Raw genomic sequence first — 24610 nt, forward strand, 5'->3', positions numbered from 1 at the left:
CCTTACAAATGTGTGATACCCTGTAGGACATCTCTTGTTGGTTATAGATCCAATATAGTCCACATTATGTAAGCCTCTATTTGCATGTGACTATTTTTAGAGAATAACAATCTCATGTCTGGAGTGGTCTTTTGATATCTTAACCCTCATTGCAGTTTCCAAGTGATCTTCTAAGGAAGTGTGCGTGCAGTGACTCACGAACTTATAACATATGTAATGTTTGGCCTTGTATGAGACAGATATATCAACTTGCCAACAAGCCTTTTGATATGTTCTTTTATCAATTGGTACTCTGTCCAAGTTTACACCTTAACATTCTAGTTTCTTTTAGAAGATCAAGAATGTACTTTCTTTGAGACATATATTCCCCTTTTAACTGTGCAACTACAACATTAAGGAAATATTAACAAGAAATTAAATTTCATGTCATAAGAGTTGAGTCTTTGGGTCTGTACTTCCCTTTTCATTTTCTCTAAAATTTGCCATTCTTCCCTAGATTTTCCCTTGTGCTTCATAGGTTTTTGTGAGGACTTTGGTAGTCTTGGCCCTTGGGGGAGCTTAAGCTTAGGAATGTGGTTAAAAAGGATGAGAGGGAGGTAAGAGTTGGTTTGTAGTGGGATCCAAATCCTTTGAAATCTCAATGGAGGAGGCTGGAGGGAAACTAATAGGAAAAGTCTTGGGGAGAAGCAAAAGTTTTCCTTTGTGGATAAGGTTTGGGGAGCTATTCGTCTATTGGAAGGTGTGGAAGCTTGTTGCAAGGATAAAGATGGGAAGCGGCATAGCAAAGTTTGGGTTGAAAATGGTAGAGTTCAAGTTGGAGTGACAAGGAGGTGTATTATCTATTTGGTTAGTTCGGTGGAGGCTAAGAGATTTTCTTGGTTTTTCCTTGAAGGAAGGGGTCTACTTGGGGGTGGTCTAGTTTGGCTGAGAAGCTTTGTTGTCTAAGTATAGTTTCTTCTTGAGAGGTAAGGATGCTCCCAATCTTACTGACCTCAAGGCAAGTGGAGAAAGGGGGCAATTTAATGGAGGTGGGAAAAGGTTGTATGCAAACTCTATATGGAAAGTTCATGGTAGGATAGGTGAAGCTGTTTGGATTCAGGTTGGGATTGATGAGGTTCAAAGTAGGAAGGAACAATTGACGTGTTGTTTGGTTGGGAGATGGGGTGAGTGTTCAGATCTAGGTTTAGAGTTATGTTTGTTGAATAGGTGGGTGACCCTTAATTGGCCTCTGAGTGGGGGAGTGAAGATTTCCTTGTTATGAGGTGCCCTTATTTTGTTTGACTTTGAGGAAAACTTTGATGTTGAGAGGGTGCTCTTAAGGGGCTTAAGAAGGTATAAGGAAAAGGTGTTGCATCTGGATAGGTGGCGGATGTGTGGAATCAATCCAATGAAAGGGGTATTTGAACTCTTAGCTTTTCTAAGGATCTAAACGATTAGGAAATTAAGATTGTGGAGCATTTCTTTTCGAGGCTTCAAGAAAAGGTGATTATTAGGGGAGAAGAAGATAAGGTGATTTGGTTGGAGACAAAGAGCGGAAATTTCATCGTCAAGGTATGTGTGTGTTATCTTCCTCTACAAGGGAGACCTTGTTAGGATGGCGTGACTCCTTTGTCGGAAGGAAACAAAAAAAGGTGTAGGGAGTAACTCCTTTGTACCTCTTTTGGACAATTTGGAAGGAGAGAAATAGAAGATCATTTGAAACGAGGAGCTTTTTGACCAAAGACTGAAAAACTTGTTTCTTTGTAACTTGTTGTCTTGGACATATTTGTATGTAATTGACGGCCCAATGTCCTTATTAGACTCTATAGTGGTTGTAAGGGCTCTACGGGTGTATCTAATTTCGCAAAAGAACAAGAAGTGGAAGTAGGAGTAACCTCTAATTTTCCCATGATCTTATATAGCAGATCAATCTGTTCCTTCGTAAAAGGCAGATTTTCATCACTTGAAGTGGGTCTATTAGCAGCAGAGGTTAGACTTGGTACTGTCTCAGCTTGGGAAGTCTTGTTCCCTTGTTGTGGCCTTTTATTCACTTTCCAGCATGCCTCTCTGGTGTGTTTGAGTCTTTTGCAATTGTTGCACCATCTCAGATCTTTCTCCCCTCCCTTGTTTGTGTTTAGATTGTTCTCCACAGCCACATTGACAGCAGAATTATCATGAGACGATGTTTTCATCATAATACCAATTCTAGATTCTTCACTACATATGTGGGAATTTCCAAGGATTTGACTCTTGATCTAACTTTGGATTCAAGCCAGTAAGGAATTCGAAGATCCTCCGTCTTTCAAATAAATTGGCAAGCTTTGCAGCATCCTTTGGTGATTCCGTTTCAATATGTTGATAGATGTCCATCTCGTGCCATAACACCTTCAATGTATTATAGTAGGCTGTGATGGTCAATTCTCCTTGTTTGGTTCCATGAATCTTGTTCTTCAACCCAAAAACTTGAGCAACATCTCCCTTCTTTGAATAGTTATGTGTAACAGCATCCCAAGTCTCCTTTTCTGTATATTCTATCGATTTCTTGCACTAATGATAACATGCTATGAGAAGTTACTTTCTCCTGGAACCTCCACAAACATTTAGCAAAGGAGGCTCTATTTCAAGCAGAGATCCCCTTGAGATCCTAGCCCCTTTAATTCTTGGATCTGCATACCTGCATCCTGCTCACTAAATCTTCTCTTCCTGTCTCAATTTGAAATCATTCTGGATGTTCTCAATCCTAGATGCTATCTTGATATATATATATATATATATATATATATATATATATATATATATATATATATATATTTGTTTTGCTTGCCTATATGTCTGATTGGGATGAGTCCTTCAAGATCTACTCAAGAAAAGGAAGAAAAGAAAAATTTTGCCGATTTTAGGTTCTTTTGAGTCATAATTATTAAGTAGTTGGTTGTTTGAATCCCATTTAGAATTTGAGACCTTTTTTCATTGGAAATTTCTCCTTAAAAAAAATTTCTATATTTTTAAAATTTTTATTTTCTGAAATTCTCTTTTTCTAAAATTTTCATGTGTGTCCCTTTTAGATTCTAGAAAGTCTTCATTATTAGAAACTCTTATTAAAGTAAGTTTCTATAAAGTTTAAAATTTTTTAATTCTAAAAAGAAAGTTTTTAGTTTCTTTTTTATTTCATTATTTGGAAGATTTTGGAGTTTTAGAAAAGGATTAAGAGTCCTAATAAGTTACTATATAAGTTAAGTTTCTTTCTTTCCTTTTTTAATGGTTTTATTAAGTTTTTCGGGTTTTCTGAAAGCCTATAAGTTAAGATAATTTGCTGTAAAATGAGATTGGTGATGGTGATGAACAATACCATTTTTTCTGCCCATAATTTGAGACTCTTTGTTTTTCTTGTGGGTGAAACTTGTAGAAGGCTTTAGTGACACTCTTAGATTTCCTATCTTTTCTTCATCTTTTTGCTTCTCTCACTTTTATTTTCTTTTACATGCTGCCATAGTTTTTAGTTCCTCATTCCTCTCCTTAAACCTAAACTAGTGAAGTCCTATCCTACCTATTTGATTGTGGAGAATCATTCTAGGTTTGTCCTACATCAAAATCTTTTGCTTTTAGTTTCCTAATGTACACTATTTTTTGGTATCTGAATCAAACCAGAAACCAAAAAAAAGCGTCTCCCCTGTTTTTCATGCACAGAAATCTAGAATCTACTCCCTCGTTCCAGAAAGGGACTTTTGAGTTTCCTAGCAGATCAGTATGTTGGTAACTTAATTGAAGTAACATTTACCTAAGCCATTTTCACAGATTCTTTTCTATTTTTAATTTTTAATTTTTTATTCTTTAAATAAAAACTGTTCGCCTTTTTCCAATCTTCCAAATAATGTGGTTACATATTTTATCTAATTTTGAGTTATTCTATTCTCTTAACTGCTCCCAGATTTCTCGCTAGATGATGATTCAACTAGTAAGCATTTAATGCACTTAAATTGGGTGACAGTGTGGTTCCTGATCATGCCTATCATCAATATGTCTCTTAATAGATTATGTTTGTTAACCAATAACAAGCTTGTTTTTCCTTCCATCTATTCTATCTTTTCAGGGAGCAGCCGCCAGTTTTCTGGATTTGATACAAATGTAGATGAGTACATACTTGATCATATATGGGAACGGGCTAGGGTGTTCTTCCCCTCTTTAAAAGAGCTGCCTCTGAATGATTTCACTAGAAGCAGAGAAGTGAGAGTAGGATTACGCCCTTACAGTGAGTCTCAATATCCTTTAGATCTTGTAAAACAAAGTTTTGCCTGACTTGTTGGATTGTGAGAGATTTTAATTGCACTAATATTGAAAATTTGATTCATCAGCTAGGAAAACTGATTAAATCATATATGTTATCTGCTCAGTGCCTGATGGCAAACCATTGATTGGACCTGTTCCTGGCTTCTCAAATCTATTCCTTGCTACTGGACATGAAGGAGGGGGACTTTCAATGGTAACTGTACTACTCTCATATTCTTTATATGCTTAGGGAACAAGACAACAATAAAAATCTAAGATTAATTTACCTCATCACCTTATGTGTTTTATTTGTCTGTGTTATTGCTGTCTTAAACTAATGTGCAGAATGATTGATCTTGTCATATTATGGGACTTTATCTGGATCTGGCTAATGGCATAATAATTGCTAATTATGTTATCTGTTTGAAAAAGTAACTAAACAAGCATTCGTCATCTTGGCCAAATTTCAGGCTTTGGGAACTGCTGAAATGGTTGTTGATATGGTGTTAGGCAATCCGGGGAAAGTTGATTATGCTCCTTTTGCTGTTCAAGGTCGATGTGTTTGATTAAATTTAGGTCAGCCAAGACAAATAATGCAGGTGCATACTCTATGATCATTTCATGGATGCAAATGCATCTTGTACCAGCAGCTTGAACACACACTCTCAAATTGGTACGTTTTTGCTCATAGTTGCCATCTTTCCAAATTAATTTACTTCTTTCTTTTTTATTTCCTATACTTATGTTACCCACATATCTCAAAAGAAATGTCCTAAACATATGTGTCAATTCTTATGATGCAATATGCATATGTATACAAGCATCCACACTTAAAATATTGAACTTTTTGGATTATTTAATTTAATTTAATGGAGATGAATACTGAGTTCCATGTCTACATATAAATGTTCAATCTAAGGATGAGATTGGGCACCTAATTTGAAGTGTTCTAGGGCTGTCAAATGTTTGATGATCATGTCATCAGGTTATTGCTTGTCTCACTTGATTATACAAGGTAACACTTCCTGAAGCCTTCATGGCATAAGTATTGATCTTGAATGTTCCATAATACATTACATTGGAATAAGCTAGATGGATATGCTGTTAGGAATCCCCTTTCCTGTGATACCTCTTCCAATTCCTATATTTGATGTATCGGGGTACAAAAGTTTGTATGGTATCTTGGCAGGTCCTTTTCTGTTCTTCAGCTTGGGATCCCTGTTCCTTACCAAAATTTTTCTCTCTACCTTCTGAAGATTCTCACGAAACTTCTCAAATCTTTGTCGGACCTCTTCGTTGTCTGTCCACTCTGGTGATGGCTTCTGACCTATATACACTTCGTCTGATGCGTGCTGAGAGAGTACCTCTATCAATGCTACACCAATGGTCATCTCAAATCTTGCAGGCAGCATTTTAAGATAGTATCCGTCTGGATCTTTAAGGAAAGCAGCAAATTCATGTGTTCCTTCATTTGGAATGAATTGTCGACATAGTGTGGGACGATTTGGTGGGTAACCAGCATATGCATATTGGCCAAAGTTGACTGAAGCGTGAAGAGCTGAAGCAATCCATATCAGAGTGGTCAGAGCCTCTATTAGGTCCATTAAAGTTGTCAGTGGATACCACCATCTCTCATTGCACTTATCACCATGACCCACATTTTTAATCTCTGACCACCATGCTTGTATTTCCACATCAGACCTGACAGAATCGTCATCAGTGTAGAAGAGTGAACAAAAATCTGTGACCCATGTCTTGATGGCAGTCCATATCTCAAGTCCATCTGCACCATAAGGGTAGTCTTCTAAGAGTGGATAAACCCCGGTGGGATTATCTGGATCTTTTAGAGCCAGGCCTCTGCAAATATTGTGGCATGAGGGAATTATTTTGGAAAATGGAAGTATAAAAAAGTTGTCTATTATTCCAGGATTTGTCAGACTGTGTTGTAGAAATTCATATTTAACCTTGATCTTGTCAGAGTAAATATGACATATGAGTGAAAGACTGATACTACTTTGATTATTTTATACATGTTTGTAACTATATCATGCCTATTCTATTTTATGTGTCATGTATACATGCACATATTATCTTATTCACATTTATATCTATGGACAACCATAGGATGGCCAAAAAAACATAAAAAATAAAAAATAAAAAAAAATAAAAAAATTCCATGACCACTAGTAAGTGGCCTAGGTGACACAAGGCTCTTTGGCATATGGTGATCTTAATCAAATATTGCTTGCACCCTAATGGTTGGAATTCCAACATGGCTCAGGGGACCAACTATAAGTGCCCCTTGAAATGTCGCCAAAAGTTTATATAAGTTTGTCAAACACATCAAACTAGTGGTTGATGATGACTTAGCTTCCCTATTGTGGGAGGTTGATGATGCACCTCTCAAAATTTCTAACCCTTGCTAATCATTAACCTCATTTTCTTATTTTTCTGGCATTACCATATTTAAAACACACAAAATTGTATAATAGGAAAATAATTTACTTGAAAATAAATAAATAACAGTAATAATGAACTTCTTTCATTAGCTACCTTTACCTTTCCAAAAACGTCAAAAAATTTACTTGAAAATAAATAAAAATTAATAAATAAAAAACTTCTTTCCTTAGCTACTTTTACCTATTGTTAATATTTTATTATTATCAAAACCTCCTTTTCTTGACACTTCAATTTTTAACAGAATCTTTCCAAACTCAAAACTGAGGAGCTTTCCCCTCCCCTTCATCTCCTCAAAAATACCCTTGCCTTTCCTTATTAGGCACTACATCTTGTATTCTTGGATCTAATGGCAACTTCTTTACTGAGTTCTTTTCTTCTATAGTTTCTGGTCCTAATATTGCTCTCCCATTTAGAGTTCTATGCTGCCTTGTCAGGTGAAGGCATTTGGTCGGCTGGTAATCCGACTCCATGGGAAAGTTGATGCCCAGAGTATGCTTCCAAATGTGTGTGTTGTGTTGGAAGAGTAGTGAATCTTGTGCCCCCTTTTCTGACATTGCCCAATGATTTTTGGCAAAAGATTTTTAGGATGGCCACAATTGGTTGGTATACCCTGTAAGATATTTCTGCCTTTGGAAAAATACATTCCTGGGATTTTGTAAGGACAAGGTAACATTGCTTTTGGAATAATTCAATTAGAAATTCTTAGAAAAATGAAAATGGGCAAGTTGGCTAGATCGGCAGGAAGGCCTTGTTCATGGCTTTATGTATACATCTTGGTTTATGGGTGTGTGAGAATATTGCAGCTACACTGGAAGAATGCAGTTTCTAGTTAATTGGAAAGAGAAAAATACCTTTTGATTAAGTCAGCAGGAAGGCCTTGTTCATCAAATCTCCAGTCTCTGTAAATTGCTGAAGATAACTCCATTGAGATTTCTTGAGTAAACAATATTTTCTCAAGGATCCCACCAGAGTTTATGATGATACTCCGGCTCAATGCATTTATGTGCATGGTGTCTTTAAAATGAGGATCCAGTAGCCGGTGGACTGGGTGCATCACACTTAACTGCCTTCTGGTGGCGATAATGAATGGTTCAACTACTGCATGAGTGTTTAACCTATAAAATACATGACATAGCATCTACTCAGTATTCTTGCAGTGACAATTTGGAACTCTTTGGCTAAGATGGTTACAAACTTTGGCATTAATCAGCATTGTATACAAATTGTTTGTAAGAATTTTAACAAATAACAGTGCATATTATTAATAAGTAAGCAGATATCATAATTTAGAATTACTTGAAATAGTTGAGATGTTTTCAGTACATGGAGTTTCAATATGTTTGTGTAGGCATGGTGCCTTAGAAAAATTGTTAGGCATAAATAGGAAAAGTCATGAATAATTTAAAAATTTTGCTAGAATGAGTGTGCAAAATTGTTCAAATAGCTCACCAATGACTGATTAATTGATGATAGGCAGAGTCATTAACTGCAACATGAGCTTTAGCAAGAAGCCAAAGTGCTGCTTCTGTCCCCTGAGTTGTTGGTAGAAACACCCTATTGATCTCCATGTCAGCAGAGGAGCCAGGCAAACTTAGTTCTATTGCCAATAGTTTTAGTGTATGATCATCCCTTAGGAACAACAGAGTCCGGGATGCATAAACACAAATGCCCTTTGTGTTTATTCTGTTTAAAAATGGCAAGAGATAGTCATGGTGATCCAGGATGAGGATCCTCCATTGGTTCATTGCCTGCAATGAAACTTAGATGTTAAAGAGCAATTTATCATGTTCAATTGAGATAAAGTTATGTTGAGTTTTTCATTTTGCAAAATCATTTGCTCTGGAAACAAAATACATGTGTGCATGTGCTTCTTTTCTTTCCCTTTCCATTTTAATAGGATGGACTGGAGTCATGGGGAGCATCTGAGAATGTGAATTCGTATCATAGTGTTGTAAGTTCTCTATTCTGAACATTTTTCTGGAATTAGATATACAAGGTCCTGAATGAGAACTTCCAACCTAACCACAAGGGATGAGCATTGGAGGATTACCTCCACTCAGCCCATGAAATATAAAGAAGAGAGAACTGGGCCATTTATATGAGGTTCCAGCTTCTAAAGTTAAAAGTGCAGGCTTAGGTATTTGCACATGCATGTTTGTGTGTGAGAAAGATAATGGTTAGGGGTTGTGTTTGTGTGGTAACCTCTGCAATAGTGAGACCATCAAGATTGTGCTGTATGTGTGATGCCTTTATTGAACTCCAGACTCCATTTCTGCTTTGTGGGGGGAACACCTGTGAATTATAAAATTTAAACATTCAGCTTGATAATGTGAACATTTAGAGGCAAAAGAAAAGAACGGATGGAAAACCAGAAACATCATGCAACAATCATAAAACATTTTTCTAAATAGTGTAGCTTGCAAAAAGATTAGAAAGGTGTCCCTAGCTACATGTGAGGTGTTAGTTTGGCCATGAATATGGCAATTTAGATAAAGCTTAAGTACTGGGCAGTGATCATTACCTGTTTCTTAGCTGAATACAATGGTAAGGATTTAGCTTAGGCTGCCAATGGGGCAGACTTTTGATGTGACCTAGTAAGGCTTGGGTGATTTTTAAACAGGTTGGGTAGTGATCATTACTTATTTTCCTTCTTTTTTTTTTTTTTCAAATAACTACAGAAAATACACCTATAGACACCCGTAAAGTGGGCTTTTCTAACTCTAGTTCTCTCTTTCAACTTTCTTCCCAGCCTAACATTTTCTTCTCTTAAATGTCTTCAAACCAAGTTCATCTTCCCCTGGCATCTCATCTTCGTCTAAAGCTTTTATTTCTTATATTTTCTTCTCCTTCCAGTTATGATTGTGGACTGTTCTGCAATTGTTGTCTCCCTTCCTGTAGTAGTGGAGGCTGCTATTGTGGAGTCACTAACTTGTTAGAGTATGGTATACATGTGGGTCCAAATCCTAACAATTTAAGATTTTTGAAAAACTAGTAATGCAACAGAGTAAGGAGTCTCCTTTCCCCTTTTCTCTCTGCTACTATTTACTCATCTCTCTCAAATTTTATTTACATGGTTTATGTTATCTGGTTATTAAGGTGGACTGTTATTCTATAGGGGTGGTGTTGGGGAGGGGCACCCTGTCCCATAGCGGCTCCATTGATGTTCCTAATTTAGCTTGAACTTTGATATGAAAATCTTGAAAATTAGACTGCCTATTTGCCCCATATCTATATCACAAGAAATGCTGTTGTCTTGTTTCCAGGTAGGCGAATCACCTACACTTCCTTTTTCTGTATTTTTTTGGTCTTGATTTTGGATATAGGGGGTGTGATATGTAGAAGCATGGAAAAATACAACTTGAGATATTTATTCTTATCCAAGTCCAAATATCTAGGCATGGATCTTTGAAATGAACATTAATTTTGGTTGTACGAGTTAACTTGGGTTCTAGTGGTATAGTATTAGTTATATTCATTATTCACAAACCACAAGTAAAAATGATCCACTTTGAATCAACAGACAAATAAATGCAAGAATAGTCAAAGTAACAAACAAAATTAATTTGGGAATATTATTGGGAATTTGAGAAAAAGAAAAGAAAAGAAAACTCACAAAGCTGATATGGCTTGGCAGGTATGAAGATGGTTTCACTAAGGCATAAATTTTGGTAGTGACTGCCCATGAATAACTGGTTATACTTAAATAATTTCATTTAGGGCTTATTTGGATCATAGTACTTGAAAATGGGCTATAGTTCGATTTTTCTTTTGTCTGCAACCTGTTTTCTTATATCTTTTTTCCCATGTATTTTTTTCCCATTTGTCTCCTGCATATCATAAAAATTTTAGCTAGGACCAAGATGACATGGTTACCTTCCTAGTTGGATGTCACATATCCACTCCATTCATTTCATGCCCTTTTATTTACAACTGAGTGTTACTTTATTTTAGGAATCTCTATGCCTATCCAGGCTATGAGCTAAGCCTACAATGAATCAAACTCAGTCCACAAATATTTGGACATACCTCCAAGCCTTTGATTACTGTTGGATTGACTCCGGACAGCATTTGGCGTGCGAACTCCTCGTCATCCTTCCATGCCAGTTCGTTTTCTGAAAAATAAAATAACCAGTAAAAGAAATAAAATAACCTACTCTACAGAATACACCAATGCAATCCTAGCAATAGATTATAAGCTGATCCCACCTTCTATTATTTTTGGTAATGGAAATTTCATGGGATCTTTTTTGCTTGCTTCCTTAATTTCTTTGAAAAGATCATCTGATACTAAACTCTTCAGTTCCTCTGCAATCCATCCCTCTACTCCTTGCCTTTTGTGTCTAGAGAAAATGTCTTTTATCTCCTCCAATGACTCAAAACTATTGGATTCTTGCTCGTCGATGGATTGTGCCTCAGGGAGAGGGAAATGTACAATAGCCTGGACCGAATTCTCTATGAACTCTGATAGTTTCTTGGGACTGAATCGCTCATCTGGAGGAACATATATATCCAGGTTGAATTTTGTTGGCCGACTCTCAGTTAGAGGATCTAAACATTAGTGATCATGTAGCAGTAAGTTATTTATTATAGGTGTAAAACTAAAGGACTAGAAAGAAAATAAATTAGAAGTTGCAAACCGGGTTCAGGCAAAATAGCACTTTTGAAATCTGGGTCTAGACATGAAAACAATCTATGCCAGCATGTCATCCAAAAACTGGAATGGTTGTTCATTGTGGTTCAAATAAGGAGAGAGGAAAAGAGACAATTTTGGGCATGGAAATAAAAGTGGGATTATGTTTGAAATGGATGACTAGGCTTTATGCTGGTCCTTTGCCTGACCAGAACCCATTTCTTTTACCAACCCTAGGAAGTATAAGATGAAACTAAGACTATCCTTGGTTCCTGAAAGTACTAAGGAACGAAAAAGAATGTTGAGAAAAATAATTTTCTCATATTTTGTTGTACTATGAAAAAAAAAATCAAATATAAATGAAATTAATTAAAACCTTATGCATTTTCATATTTAATCTTTATATAAAGAATTGAAATAAATGAAATGAGTGTAAAATAAGATATAAAATAATTTATTGACTTTAAGTTTATTTTTTATTTTACTTCATTTTTTACTTTCTTTTTACTTTTTCTCTTCTTTTTTTTTCTTCATGTATTCCTTCAAATTTTTTGAGAACCAAATATAGACTGAGAGCCTATTTAGGAACATTTTCAAAAACAGTTTTTGAGAACAGTTCTTGAAAAAACCTCTCAGTTATTTTTAGGAACAAAATTATATTTGGAAACTCAAATATGAAACAGTTTTCTTGACTTATTCTCCGTAAAGGTACTGCACATTTATGCGTGATATAAAAGTTTCTAAAGTATTGTTCATATTTTCAGTTGTTGTTTAAAACAATCTATATAAAACAATTGAAAACATCTAAAATTTGTTAAAAAAACAACCTGTTTTCAGAATATATCCTTAAAAAATTGTTTGTCAAATGTGTTTCTTGAGTTAGAAAATTATTTTCTATTCTAAATAACAAAAACTGTTTTCAAAAATAGTTTCCAAACAGGCCAAATACCTTGGTTGCAACAAGGTCGGCCAGTTCTTCCCCTGCGAGGATATGGGTATGAATCTGACCCACCCAAAATGGGTCTCACATGTTCTTGACCTTTATCAGGATTGCCAAGGTCATTGTAGTAGTCGTATTCATACACTCGATCCCACTCCTTCCGCTCCCCAGTTCCATGTCCTCTCAAGCTTTCAAGCTCTTCTTTTCTCAGTTCATCCAAAGCTTCTGGCGTTTCGTTTGGCAGATAAACCTAAACACAGCAACATGAGCTCTGGTTTTTTATTGCATTTAAAAGGATTCTGCCAATAACCAAATTTAATATGCTTACTTACAGTGTTTGAGAAGAAAAGTCGATTGGTTTTTGTCTTTGTAAATGGATATATCCAAGATTTGCAGTTAAACTGAATACTTTGATTTGCAGGAACTTCAAGTGTTGCAGATTGAAGGAAGAACTTGTGTTTATGCTCATTTTTAATCAGAAAAGCACCTGGAATTCCAAAGTCTGGCTCCACTCTGAACTTGACTTTATATTTAGTGATTTTGGTACCGTTGTGTTCACAACTCTTTCCATGCTTGAGGTATGCTTTCTCACTTAGCTTCCCTTTTCCAGTATCTTGGATGAAATACAAAAGGTTGTCAGCAGCAGTTTGATGTTATGTATCAAATTGAAAATAATGTTTTAAGGTTTTCTCATCTGTTTTTCAAGCAAGTTGGTATCAAACAGAACAAGTTATGCAGTTTTGCTACATGACCTACCAGCGACTGCTTTTGTATGAAGTGCAACTATAAAAACCTGCCAGCCTTCATATAAGACTCTGGAAATGAGTCTAGACCGAGTTGATAAAACCTTTCTTTTGAACTCCAAACTTCTCAATATGAAATCATTTTGTGCATGATAAGAATACAATCATACTACGATTTTTATGTTGGTAGTTTGAATCCTACACCTATGTTTGAGTCCTCGATCCTACTTCATGTGTGTTGCTAAATCAAATCTAGAATTTGAACCATAAAAGGTGTTCCTGTTTCACCTGTTGGTTGACACAGCCACTGACTTAAAACAATAGTGTAACAAATTGAAAATGATTAGAAGAAGAATCATGTTAAAATCATAAAACATTTCAAATTGGAGAACTACAAGAAATTAGTTGTGGTCTATAAATACTTTATGTGAAAGCAAAGTTTCCCTGAAACTATGGTAGGTCCAAGTAGGCAGAAGAAAAATTGGTCTTAATTTTCAAAGCCTCAACACATTAAGATGGAACTCATTGAAATCTAGGCTACCCATGAGAAAATGGGAAGGATGTAGAGTAATAATGTACATTTGATTCCATGCCTATATCATAAGACTTTCTCCATATCGTTTCATTTGAAATCGTCAATTGTCTTTAGCCGAAGTAGCATCATTTCTCTTGTTAATGTTAATGATCATTGTTGTTTCATCGATTTTGAAATGTGCTTACCACATTAGTTGATGGAGGAGGGGTTTTTTGACTTTGATAAACACAGTATCTACAAACTAGAAACTGGCTTGAAATAAACTTACTTGGGTCCAGTCTGGTGCTGCTGTAGAGCTGAACTGATGCTGATATCCAGCAACTTGATTGCCCATGTCTCTGAACAATGAAAACTTCCCCTGTAATAATCTCTTTTCTTGTTTGCAGGCAAGTGATTTTGCCTGGGACAACATTAAAACACTGTTGCAGGGTCTGGTGTGCCATAGTTTTCCTCCTTTTTGTTTATGATTTTGCCCCTTTTATCTGCTAGATGCATGCCAGAATGACCTTCTATAGACAATAGAAGGGTTGATGGAATGAAGAATGTGGAAGAGAAACGTAGATTTTCATTCTATTTAGGTCTATAAAAGAAACAAATGTGGTTGCTTCTATCTCTAGCTATGGATCTGATCCATTTCTTGCAACTGGGTTTTTCTCTTTTCTTTCCTTTCTTCCTTTTTTATTTTATTTTATTTTTTGTTCTTTTGGCACTGGTTCGGTTGTCTTAGGGCTATTTATTTTTCTTAAGTTTTATTTTTAAATATTTTCTTTGAATGTAAAATGTCAAAATTTTTAATTTTTATTTGGAATATAAAGTTTGAGTGGCATTTTTACATTGATTTTTATTTGGATTTAAAAAAAAAAAATTGACCTATTCACAATAGGACAAACACTTTCTTGATCTTATAGTAATGTCTAACATATTCACTTTCATGATTACTTGAAAAGTCGTTTCTCCAAGTTATGAATACCGCCTATAGTTCCATACAGAGTTATTCTTGGAGGGTTAGAATTGTTTTTTAAAACCGAGAAATCTTGTTTAATAAAGTTTTAAGGCGTATTTGATACTGTTTCTAAAAAACATATTTAACGTTTCTAATAATTGAATGATAAAATTTTTCAAAGTGTTAAAAAGGTTAAAAGTGCTTCACTGTCAAATGGGTAATTAATATCAATCACTTTTAAAAAGAGCTAATACTAATCGGTTGGAAGATTGGATCTAATCCAGTGTCTAGTTGTTGCCCGTTATGGTGAATTAGAGGTCTTAAGTTTTAAGTAATGAATCTTGGCGCTCTTTTAATATAGAGAAAAATAAGAATAAGGAAATTGATTAGTCCATAAATTTTCTCACTTACCTTGCTTGTTTGAATTGTTGGAATGGGTTTAGGATGTATTTCATAAATAGAGTTCAGAGTTCTTACGAAAACCAAAACCCATCTTTGTGAAGATTTTGATTCCCTTTTTTAATATATTATTATCTTATTTTAATTTCTATTAGATGTACCAAAAGCACTCAACGGAAAGGTAGAAGATTCTATGGAAATAGATTTTGGAAGCCTGGGAATAATAATTACCCAATTCTTTCAATAAGAATATGTAAAATAAATTGGAATAAATGTCCAATTAGAGAAATTGAATACCATAGATGGAAAGTAAAGGAGTCATTTATGAATAAATATGTTGGAATTTAAAAAAAAAAAAATTGGTTTCTAATTTTATACAACTATTTGATTTGAGATTGATTCACCCAAGTTTATAATTTATTTTATCTTGATCGGTTTTCCTAGAGCCAAACAAAGCCTTAGTGTTAATGTCAAAGTCAGTTTAATCTTTTAGGTTAAATTAGTATTTCATAGTTTCATATGAAAAAAGAATTAGCAGCATTTGAATTGGATGATGATATCTTTAAATAATTTTAAACAAAATTTAAATGCAAGTGACAATAATTGTACAAATTGCAAATACATAAGAGAGAAAGAGAGAAGTTTGCCTACTATCACCCTTCTCTATCTTCGATCCCAAGTTAAGAGGTTACTTCACCATCAATGAGTCCTTCAATCTTACATCGATTCTTGTGTTCCAATGAACCTTCATCAATTTTTCCAAGATATCCCTCACTTTTGACTGTTTCTTGTTGGTTTACATGAGATACAAAAAAATTCTCCTAGCTTACAAAATTTAGGCTCAACGATACAAAGAAACTAGGATTATAGGTGCGATAAATGAGTGTGCAAGTATCTTGGGCGGGATGCACTCATTACTCTCGAAGGTTCAATAAATGAATGAATAGTAATTTTGAACCGTTATTATTCCAATAAATGAAGTGTAGGAACCTTAAGTAAAAGTTTTTTTTAAAGAAGTTGATTCACAATTTGTATTTAGCCAATTTATCAAGTTAATAGTTGTTGGAAGTATAAATGTACAAGTGATTATTGAATGACAAAAACCTCGACTAGTTGAGTGATTAGTCAACCAATCATCAATTGATTAAGGTTTTTTCCTCAACTAGTAGCTACTAACTTCTCTCTTTACCAAAATCTCCTTAATTAGTCTATCAATTCCTTACTTCTTTTATTTGTGACAATTTTCATTTTAGCTTAAAAAATATTAGGGAAAATACTTAGAAAAAGCTCTTATGATTTTGAAAACCTCTTTAGACATAAATAAACTAATTTTAATGTAGTTTTATTTAAGAACATGCTTTATCCAATTTTTTGAAAGAATTAAATAGATTAAACTTCTCCTAGATGAATTTTGGTGCCTTAAAACAATGATCATATGTATTCCTAACTTAATGCTCACATGAAATTGACCAAAAATGATCTTCAATCTTGATGAGTTTTTAATGATTCCCATTTTGAGCTTCTTGGCTCTTGAGGGTTAGATGTTCTTTAAAAAATTGAATTAAAAAATAAATGCACAATTAGATCAATATCCTCTATTTTGTTAGACCAAGTCACTATTGATTGAGGCAGGTGGTAACAAGTATTTTCAAGATAAAAGTCATGATATCTCATTAGTTTGAAATAATGTGTCATCTTAGATGATTTTAAGGATAAGTGATCAAGAAACTATAGTTGTAATATTTTCTTAAGTGGAATTTGACAAATACTTTTAAAGAACTTAAATATGTCAGTTGATCATATAAGAGAAAGATCTGAGACTCAAGGATTATAGAGGTAATTTTGAGAGATTGATAACATTCATCTCGTTAGATTACATACATCAATTCACTGGGAATTTGCATATAGTGGTTAATAGGTCACAAACTTGAGTTTAGTATTTGGAGTTATTTTCATAGAATATTGGAGTGCAATTGTTTCTCCGCAATGGGATCTTAAGCCAACTTTAAAATTGAATTATGACGAAATCAATATTTTCTTATGGATCCCATTGGTTCTCACTTGAACTCATATTCTTTGGTGACACATTTTCTAAGAGTTTTTTATTCATATGTAGACATAAGGGTGTTTTGGTAAAAATGTAATATGCACAAGAGCTTATGAACGATTTTTTGAATTAGGTTAATTAATTAATTGGAGTCCAATGGAACTAATTAATTAGTTAGGGTCTAATGGGCTAGATTAAGTGACTTAAACCCAAGATAAGTTCAAGTCACTCAAGCCCATAAGTAAGACTACATAAAACCCTTCAAGGGTTTAAGACTTGTATTTTTTGTCATTCAATCTTTTAAAAAGAGGAATCTTAGCCTCTACCCACTTAGAGGATTCTATCATCCTCACGTGTCAGGATTCAAGAAAGAGAGTTATCAAGTGGAAGATCTATTAGTTTTCAAGATTTACATTACCTCTCCACCGATAGGAACCGATCTAGGAACATTCAGATCATAAATATAACATGCCATACTCTAAAGAAAATGTTTGAAGCATTAACCTTTAGTATACTAATTGAGAAAAATAAAGGTTATGCTTAATTAAGAAAAACACCCAAAAGGGAGGAGAGAGAGAGAGGGGGGGGGTTGAATTGGGTTTTTAAAAATCTTTTTCAACACAACAAGTTTAAGCACAATATAAACAAAAATAAAGAGAAAAGAGTTAGAGAATTCAAACTCGGGTTTTATTGAATTTGAAAGTTTAAAGGATAAACCGAGTTTTTCAAAGATGCATGAAATGGTATGAAAACCTTAAGTGCACCCATGTATTCATCTTACATTAGTTTCCTATGATCAAAGATCTTCCAAAAGTCTCGGTATTGTATCCATTTGGTTCTTAGATGAATTTCCGAATTTATACCTGTGATTCTTTACCATTCAAAACAATTAGTCACTTAATCATGGTTTGTTATCATCAAAACCCGATTAGGAGAACCCTTGGGCTAACAATCTCCCCCTTTTTGATGATGACAAACCTCGATTATCTAGGAGAAAAAGAAATCTCCCCCTCAAACCAAGCATGGATTAATCAAACCAAAATTTATGAATTTAAAACTGAGATAATTAGGACATGCAAATTTTCAATAGGAAACAATATAAACCATGAAAATATCATATCATATATAGTAAAGTCAAATGTACACAAAACAAAGCAAATGATATGATGATGATATGCACATATAAGTATCTTAGATCCTAAATATCTCTTCCCCTTTGGCAACATAAAAAATAAACGAAGGGGGTCTCGAAGAGATCAAGGCTGAGGAGGTGGAAACACGGAGCAGAGGTAAGTCACCATCTCCTCATGCTGACTCTCCTGGCGACTCTCAATGCGCTCAATGCTCTGTTAGAGATGCTCAAAAGTAGTCTACTGCTGATCCATACGCTCTTCTATACGCTCAAATATCTGTTGGAGGTGCTTAAACTGAGAAGTGAAGTCAGTCTAATATTGATTTATGCGATCTTCCATAGAGTATAATCGAGTATCACTGACTACTGCAAGCTCCTCCATACGAATGCCAAGTGAACTGATCTAAGTGAATAAATCCATCCAAGGCGCATGATCAGGAGCGTGAGGTGCCTGAGATGGTATCTTTGTGTGATGAGGCCTAAGGAAGGATGGATGAGAAGATGGTCCCGCTGTGTACGTCGACTTGGATATCATCGGCTCAGGAAATGATGTCTCAAACTGAACACCCTCGGACCGAGGAATATCAAGCCTGGGCCCTCTCTACTCTATTTGAGGGTCTATCTTACCCTTCATATCTTGGATATCGGCCTCATCCTTTACTCCGGGATGCATCTGTCCCTATCCCCGGGCTTGCGTTGGTGGTCGCTCAGCTCTCCTAATCTAGGAGTCATTAGGGGCCTTCTCAAACTTCATCTGCCCCAATGACTGCTCATCGTATGTGTCATAAGTGGTAGGGCCTCAAAATCTGTCTCTTTGCTCAAATCAACCCCGACATCCTTAAATACTCTAGTAAGGAAGTGACCGTAGGGGAGTACTCGGGTCGTGCTCTCACAACATGATATCATATGCATCATCATCAAATGCCCTATGTGAATCTGTCTCCCCGTCAGAATGGAGTCCACAATGAATGCCTCAAGGTAAGAGACCTCATCTCGATGTTTGCCTCGTGGTAATAAGATGGAGCAGATCATGTGATGAAGGACACAACTAATCACGGTCAGGCTATGTGCCGATGGTTTGCCCATCCCCTAGGCATCTACAAGGCCACATATTCTCTAAATAGCCTCTCTAGGCTTGAAACCTGGCACCGTGGGCCAAACCTTGGACTCATACACCCTGAGTCCAACTGAAATAATGTCCAAAATGCGATAAATGCTCTTCGGAATCAATCTGATCTCAACCCCTTTGACGGTGGAAGTGATCATCCTCCAAGTCACTTTAAAACCTTTGTCACATTTTTGTCACAAAGTTGATTAATGCTTAAAAGATTATGTTTTAAACCATTCACTAATAAAATACTTTCAATAAGAGAGGATGTGTCATTACCAATGTTGTCTTGACTAATGATCCTTCATTTTGCATTGTCTCCAAAGGTAACGTATCCTCTCTTTCTTTTTGTAGGGAAAACAAACTTGGATTCATCTCCAATCATGTGTCTTGAGCATCCACTATCCAAGAACCACTTATTTTTCTTTGAACCTTACAAAATAAAATTCAAGTTGATTTAGGTACCCATATCTTTTTGGGTCCTTGAGGGTTAGTCACTTTGGATTTTTCAATCCAAACCTTTTTAACCTTAGTGTTTGAATTCTTTTGAGATCCATTTCTTAAGGGACATGTGCTACTAATGTGTCCTCCTCTTCCACAAAAGTTGCAAATAGTAGAAGGACTTGCACTTGAGGATTTGAATCCTAGCCATTGTTTGTCAAAAACACATTTTTGGCTAGTTAAAATCATTTCAAAAGATTTTTGTTCATAAGAAAAAATTGAAAGAGAAGAGGTCAACCATTCATTTTCTTTTTTAAAATCTCATTTTCTTTTTCAAAACGAGTTTAAGATATTTCAACAATTGAAAATTTTTCTTTCACTTTTTCAAGCTCTTTTTCAAGTTCTTGAATTTTCTTTTTGAGAGCATTATTTTTCAAACTAAGTTTTTCAAAATCCTCATATAATTCTTCAAAAAGATCATGCATATCTTCATCAATAAAGTTAGAGTTTACTTCATCAAGATCATCTATTGCCATGAAGCACATGTTTGCCACTTCTTTCTCCTTTTCTTCTTCGGAGGATTCTTCACTATCACTCCAAGTGGCCGTCATTGCCTTTTTCATTCTTCTCTTGGCTTTACTTTTGTAGAGAGGACAATCATATTTGATGTGTCCCGGTTTTTTGCATTTGAAACACACCAAATCCCTTTTATCTTCCCATTTCTTCTTGTCGCCATGAGATGAGGATTCCTTTTTAGAAAGGTCTCTTCTAGATGTGAATTTTCTTCCTTTAAACCTTTCATTCCTCATGTATTTGTTAAGCTTTCTTGTGATGAGGGCTAAATCATCATCTTCCTTACTTGGTTTTTCTTCTTCAACATCTTCTTCTTCCTTGGTTGTAGCTTTGAGAGCTATGCTCTTCTTCTTTTTGTCTTCACCCTCTTGTAACTTCTTTGCCAAGTTAATCTCATATGTCATCAATGACCCTATGAGCTCTTCCATAGGTAGCTTAGTCAAGTCTTTTGTTTCTTGAATTACGATGACCTTAGTATGATACTTTGATGGGAGTGACCTTAATATCTTCATCACCTTCTCGGATTTCTTGTAGGTTTTTCTCAAAGCTTCAAGACTATTGACAATGTCGATGAACCTAGTAATTATCTCAACAATAGTCTCATTTTCTTTCATTGAAAACAATTCATAGTTATGAACAAGTAAATTAATTTTTTACTCTTTCACTTGATTTGTTCCTTCATGAGTTATCTCAAGTAATTTCCAAATTTCTTTAGCTGATTTGCATTAACATATTCTATTATATTCATTTCTATTCATAGCACATTGCAAAGTAAAAACAGCCTTAGCATTTAATTGAAAATTTCTTCTATCAAGCTCATTCCATTCTTGTTTGGGTTTTGGAACCAAGACTCCATCAGCTAGTTTAGTAGGAAAAGTTGGGTCATCTTCAATGACATCCCATATGTCTAAATCGGTTGATTGTAAAAACCAAGTCATTTTGGTTTTCCAATAGAGATAGTCAATTCCCGTAAAGAATGAAGCTCTATGTTTTGCAAAAATTTCAGTTTGAGATGAGCTTGATGGAATAGTCATTTCCTCTTAGACTATTAGGTCTTAAACAAGAGGTCTAGCTTTGATACCAATTGAGAAAATAAAAGTTATGTTTAATTAAGAAAAATACTCAAAAGGCGGGAGGGGGGGTGAATTGGGTTTTTAAAAATCTTTTTCAACACAACAAGTTTAAGCACAATATAAACAAAAATAAAGAGAAAAGAGTTAGAGAATTCAAACTTGGGTTTTATTGAATTTGAAAGTTTAAAGGATAACCCGAGTTTTTAAAAAAAATGCATAAAATGGTATGAAAACATTAAGTGCACCCATGCATTCATCTTACATTTGTTTCTTATGATCAAAGGTCTTCCAAAAGTCTCGGTCTTGTATCCATTTGGTTATTTGATAAATTTTCGAATTTATATATGAGATTCTTTACCATTCAAAACAATTAGTCACTTAACCAAAATTTGCTATCATTAAAACCCGATTAGGAGAACCCTTGGACTAATACTAATTTTACTAATATTTATTTATCAACATAAATATAAGCGATTTTGTAAAACTTAATTCCATTTATTAATTTAATCAATTTAGCATGTCCAAAAATATTAAATCCGCTAAATTTTGTTCCCACAATTTTCTTAATTTATTCAATTCAAATATTTCATCTACAATTCATATCCCAATTCTATATTTCATCTACAATTCATTTTCCAATTCTACCAAATGCTAACGTGGAAAAAACTCAAGCCTTACACTTTGACATAATTTAACTGTTGAACATCCAACTAATTTTCAACAAGCCACTCGTATCAAAAGCTAAATTACATGATTAGATGTTTATTTTAAAAATATTGCTTGATATTTTTTTATATTAATTTTGATTTTAAAATTTAATTTTTATTCCAACATATTTATTATAAAAATATAAAATACTAATGTATTGTTTTGGACATATTTTTTATTTTTCCTTTATCAAAAAAATAAATTAAAATAGGAACTCTTATATAAATATAAGAATTTTTGGTATCTAAAAATTATTTAAAGAATTAAAATACTAAAAAAAATTTACTACCGTTGATTTAAAAAGTAATATTTAAGAATTCTTTGGAACTTAAAAACTTAAAATATTAGAAAGCTTTTACGGCCTCAAATTATATATACACATAATTTTTTTTTATAGAGAAATTATGATTATGTTCAAGAAGTGTTTTCGAAAATAATTTTAAAAAAAGGTTTTTAAAATTATTTGATGATATTTTATAAACTAAAAGTTTGTTTGAGAACTTGAAATACTTTTAACTCGTTTTTAATATTTTTAAAGATATTTGAAAAATAACTTTTATATTTAAAAATAGATTTTAATGCAATAGTTTATTTTTAATCATTCCTTATATTGATATATTTAATTTTTAAAATAATCATTTAAAAACAAATAAAAATAATTAAAAACAATCAAAACATGTTATCTAAAAACACCACATTTTCTAGTAGTCAAGAGTATTTTCTTATGTTTTGGTTTTGGAGAACAGAAAACTGTTTTCAAAACAATTACCAAAAAAGGCTTATGCATGCATCCATACGAATAATGAATATTTTTAGGATAAAAATGCTCCTTCATAAAATAATCAAACTAATTTTAAGGAGAAATACATATTTATCTCCCACTCCTAGGTGTCTAAAAATGTGGGTATCAAATGAAAATAATGAGAAGAACGATTATATTTTATATATGTAAGCTATTTTTAATATTTATTTGAGAATTGTTTTTAAGAATAGTTTTTTGTTCTCTAAAATAAAAAAATAAAAAAAACACATTTGATAATTAAAAATTATTTTCTATTTTATTTTCTAAAAAAAAAAATGACTTATTTATAAAATATCTTTTATTTGTTTTCACTCGTTTTTTTTAAAGATTGATTTTAAAAATAATTATATAAATATATAAATGATTAAAAATAAAATATTAGATATAAAAATATTTTTAAAATATATTTTAAAATATTATAAACAGATTAAAACATTTTAGATTTTTAAACATCCTTTTGTTTTACATAAATAATTTTCAAAATTGGTTCTTAAAAATTATTTTTAGAATTGTTTTACAAAATAATTATCAAACAAGTCCTTAATTTATATTTTTGAAAACAAAAAAATATACCTACTCTAAAAATAAATTATATAATTTTCATTTCATATTAAAATATAACAATATGTTTTCCTCCTAATAATTTTATTTTTTATTTTTAATTTTATTCCTTTTTTGCTCGATCCCTCTAATCGAACATAATTTCCAAATTTTATTTCTCCGGGAAAGTAGTTTTCTCGCCGTTTCCCTCATTCCAAACATAAGAAGAGAGAAAGAGAGAAGGAAAACCCACAATCAACAATGGCGATGGTCGGCACGAAGAGGCTGCTATCATCCCAAATCCACCGCATTTCCTCCCTCCCCCTTCTCTCCAGAGCCACAATCTCCAAATCATCTTCGTCTTCGTCTTCATCTTCATCATCCCCCAAGAAAGTCGCCGATCGAATCGTGAAGTTCTCAGCCATCGATCACGAAGGGAAGAAGCGCGAGGTCTTGGGCCTCTCGGGCCAGACTCTGCTCAGAGCCCTTTGCAACAGCGGCCTCATCGACCCTGAATCGCACCGCCTGGATGATATCGAGGCCTGCGGCGCCGAGTGCGAGATCAACATCGCCCAGGAGTGGCTCGACAGGCTGCCTCCGCGGACGCACGACGAGCAGTTTATTCTGAAGAGAAGTTCTAGGTCTAGGGTTTTGAACAAGCACTCCAGGTTGGGGTGTCAGGTGTTGCTCACCGATGACATGGATGGAATGGTTGTTGCTGTGCCGGAGCCCAGGCCCTGGGATACTGCGTAATTGGCCGTGATTTTCCGGAATTTGGTGGTTGAGAAGTCAGTTGCTCTTAACCACTAGTGGTTATGTTTCGTTTTTTGGTTCAATAATGTGCTCTAAACATTGGGTTCTTGTTGCCTTATTCAAAATCTCGTATTTGGATATGTATTGTTCGGATTTTTAATGGGTATTTTCCGATTCAGTTTCGTATATGTCTGCTGTTTTTAACGTGGGTGTAATGGATTTATGCTGGATGCTTTTGGGTGTGAAAATAGTTTATTTTGCCTACTTTTGGTTGCAGAGAAAATGTAGGAAAAGAAGGGAAGCTCAAATTTGAACTTTTAGCTGTGGAAAAAATTGTAGGGAATTGTTGACAGGTCAAAAACTTTCATGTTTGAATTCCTTTTATGCCACACGATTTATAGGATTCCTAAATCACCATTAGTTGTTTCAGATTCCAATTGTTATGATGTGTTTAGATCTATAATGGGCGTTGTCAGATTTGAATTGGTGGTTATACACTGTGACTTGTGTAAGACTGGTTAGTTCCTATTGGATTGAT

At 34.2% G+C, this 24610-nt stretch overlaps 3 protein-coding genes across 7 annotated transcripts in view; 2 read left to right on the top strand and 1 right to left on the bottom strand.

Annotated features, from left to right (window-relative positions):
- The window catches only part of LOC100251626 (uncharacterized), a 41368-nt gene extending 26983 nt beyond the window's left edge, over positions 1–14385 (top strand). Inside the window, exons 7-11 of one of the 5 annotated variants that reach the window (XR_009466166.1) lie at positions 4070–4228; positions 4371–4459; positions 4716–4918; positions 12697–12853; positions 13940–14385. Coding sequence is in view for 1 of the 5 variants with exons in the window: in XM_059738272.1 (XP_059594255.1) it covers positions 4070–4228; positions 4371–4459; positions 4716–4811 (344 nt within the window). In the remaining 4 variants the exon portion in view is untranslated. Of the gene's footprint in view, positions 1–4069; positions 4229–4370; positions 4460–4715; positions 5106–5434; positions 5458–5501; positions 6349–12696; positions 13183–13939 lie in introns of those variants that run through there. The other 4 variants (XR_009466167.1, XR_009466168.1, XR_009466165.1 and 1 more) reach the window with 4 other exon arrangements.
- Positions 5084–13996, bottom strand: LOC100854792 (linoleate 9S-lipoxygenase 6). The gene is made up of 9 exons (XM_059738269.1): positions 13822–13996; positions 12608–12888; positions 12285–12525; positions 10912–11253; positions 10732–10817; positions 8908–8997; positions 8155–8453; positions 7557–7820; positions 5084–6102 (listed from the first exon to the last, which is right to left on the bottom strand). The coding sequence occupies exons 1-9, from the start codon at positions 13994–13996 to the stop codon at positions 5334–5336; spliced, it is 2547 nt and encodes an 848-aa protein (XP_059594252.1). The 3' UTR covers positions 5084–5333.
- An 8971-nt stretch (positions 14386–23356) lies between the features above and the next one.
- LOC100854844 (uncharacterized) lies at positions 23357–24260 on the top strand. The gene has a single exon (XM_003634785.4). It carries the CDS (start codon positions 23581–23583, stop codon positions 24070–24072), a length of 492 nt encoding a protein of 163 aa, XP_003634833.1. The 5' UTR covers positions 23357–23580; the 3' UTR covers positions 24073–24260.
- Positions 24261–24610: the final 350 nt, after the last annotated feature.

This window comes from Vitis vinifera, chromosome 7, assembly GCF_030704535.1.
Source record: "Vitis vinifera cultivar Pinot Noir 40024 chromosome 7, ASM3070453v1".
In the NCBI taxonomy this organism is placed as follows: Eukaryota; Viridiplantae; Streptophyta; class Magnoliopsida; order Vitales; family Vitaceae; genus Vitis; species Vitis vinifera.

Bases quoted from the DNA above. Each gene is read 5' to 3' on its own strand.
- LOC100854844 (XM_003634785.4), top strand. From the start codon at position 23,581: ATGGCGATGGTCGGCACGAAGAGGCTGCTATCATCCCAAATCCACCGC.
- LOC100854792 (XM_059738269.1), bottom strand. From the start codon at position 13,996: ATGGCACACCAGACCCTGCAACAGTGTTTTAATGTTGTCCCAGGCAAA. The intron at 12,889-13,821 runs GTAAGTTTATTT...ATTTCATCCAAG, and splicing joins CAGCACCAGACTGGACCCAA to ATACTGGAAAAGGGAAGCTA. The intron at 8,454-8,907 runs GTTACCACACAA...GTTTCATTGCAG, and splicing joins ATGGTCTCACTATTGCAGAG to GCAATGAACCAATGGAGGAT.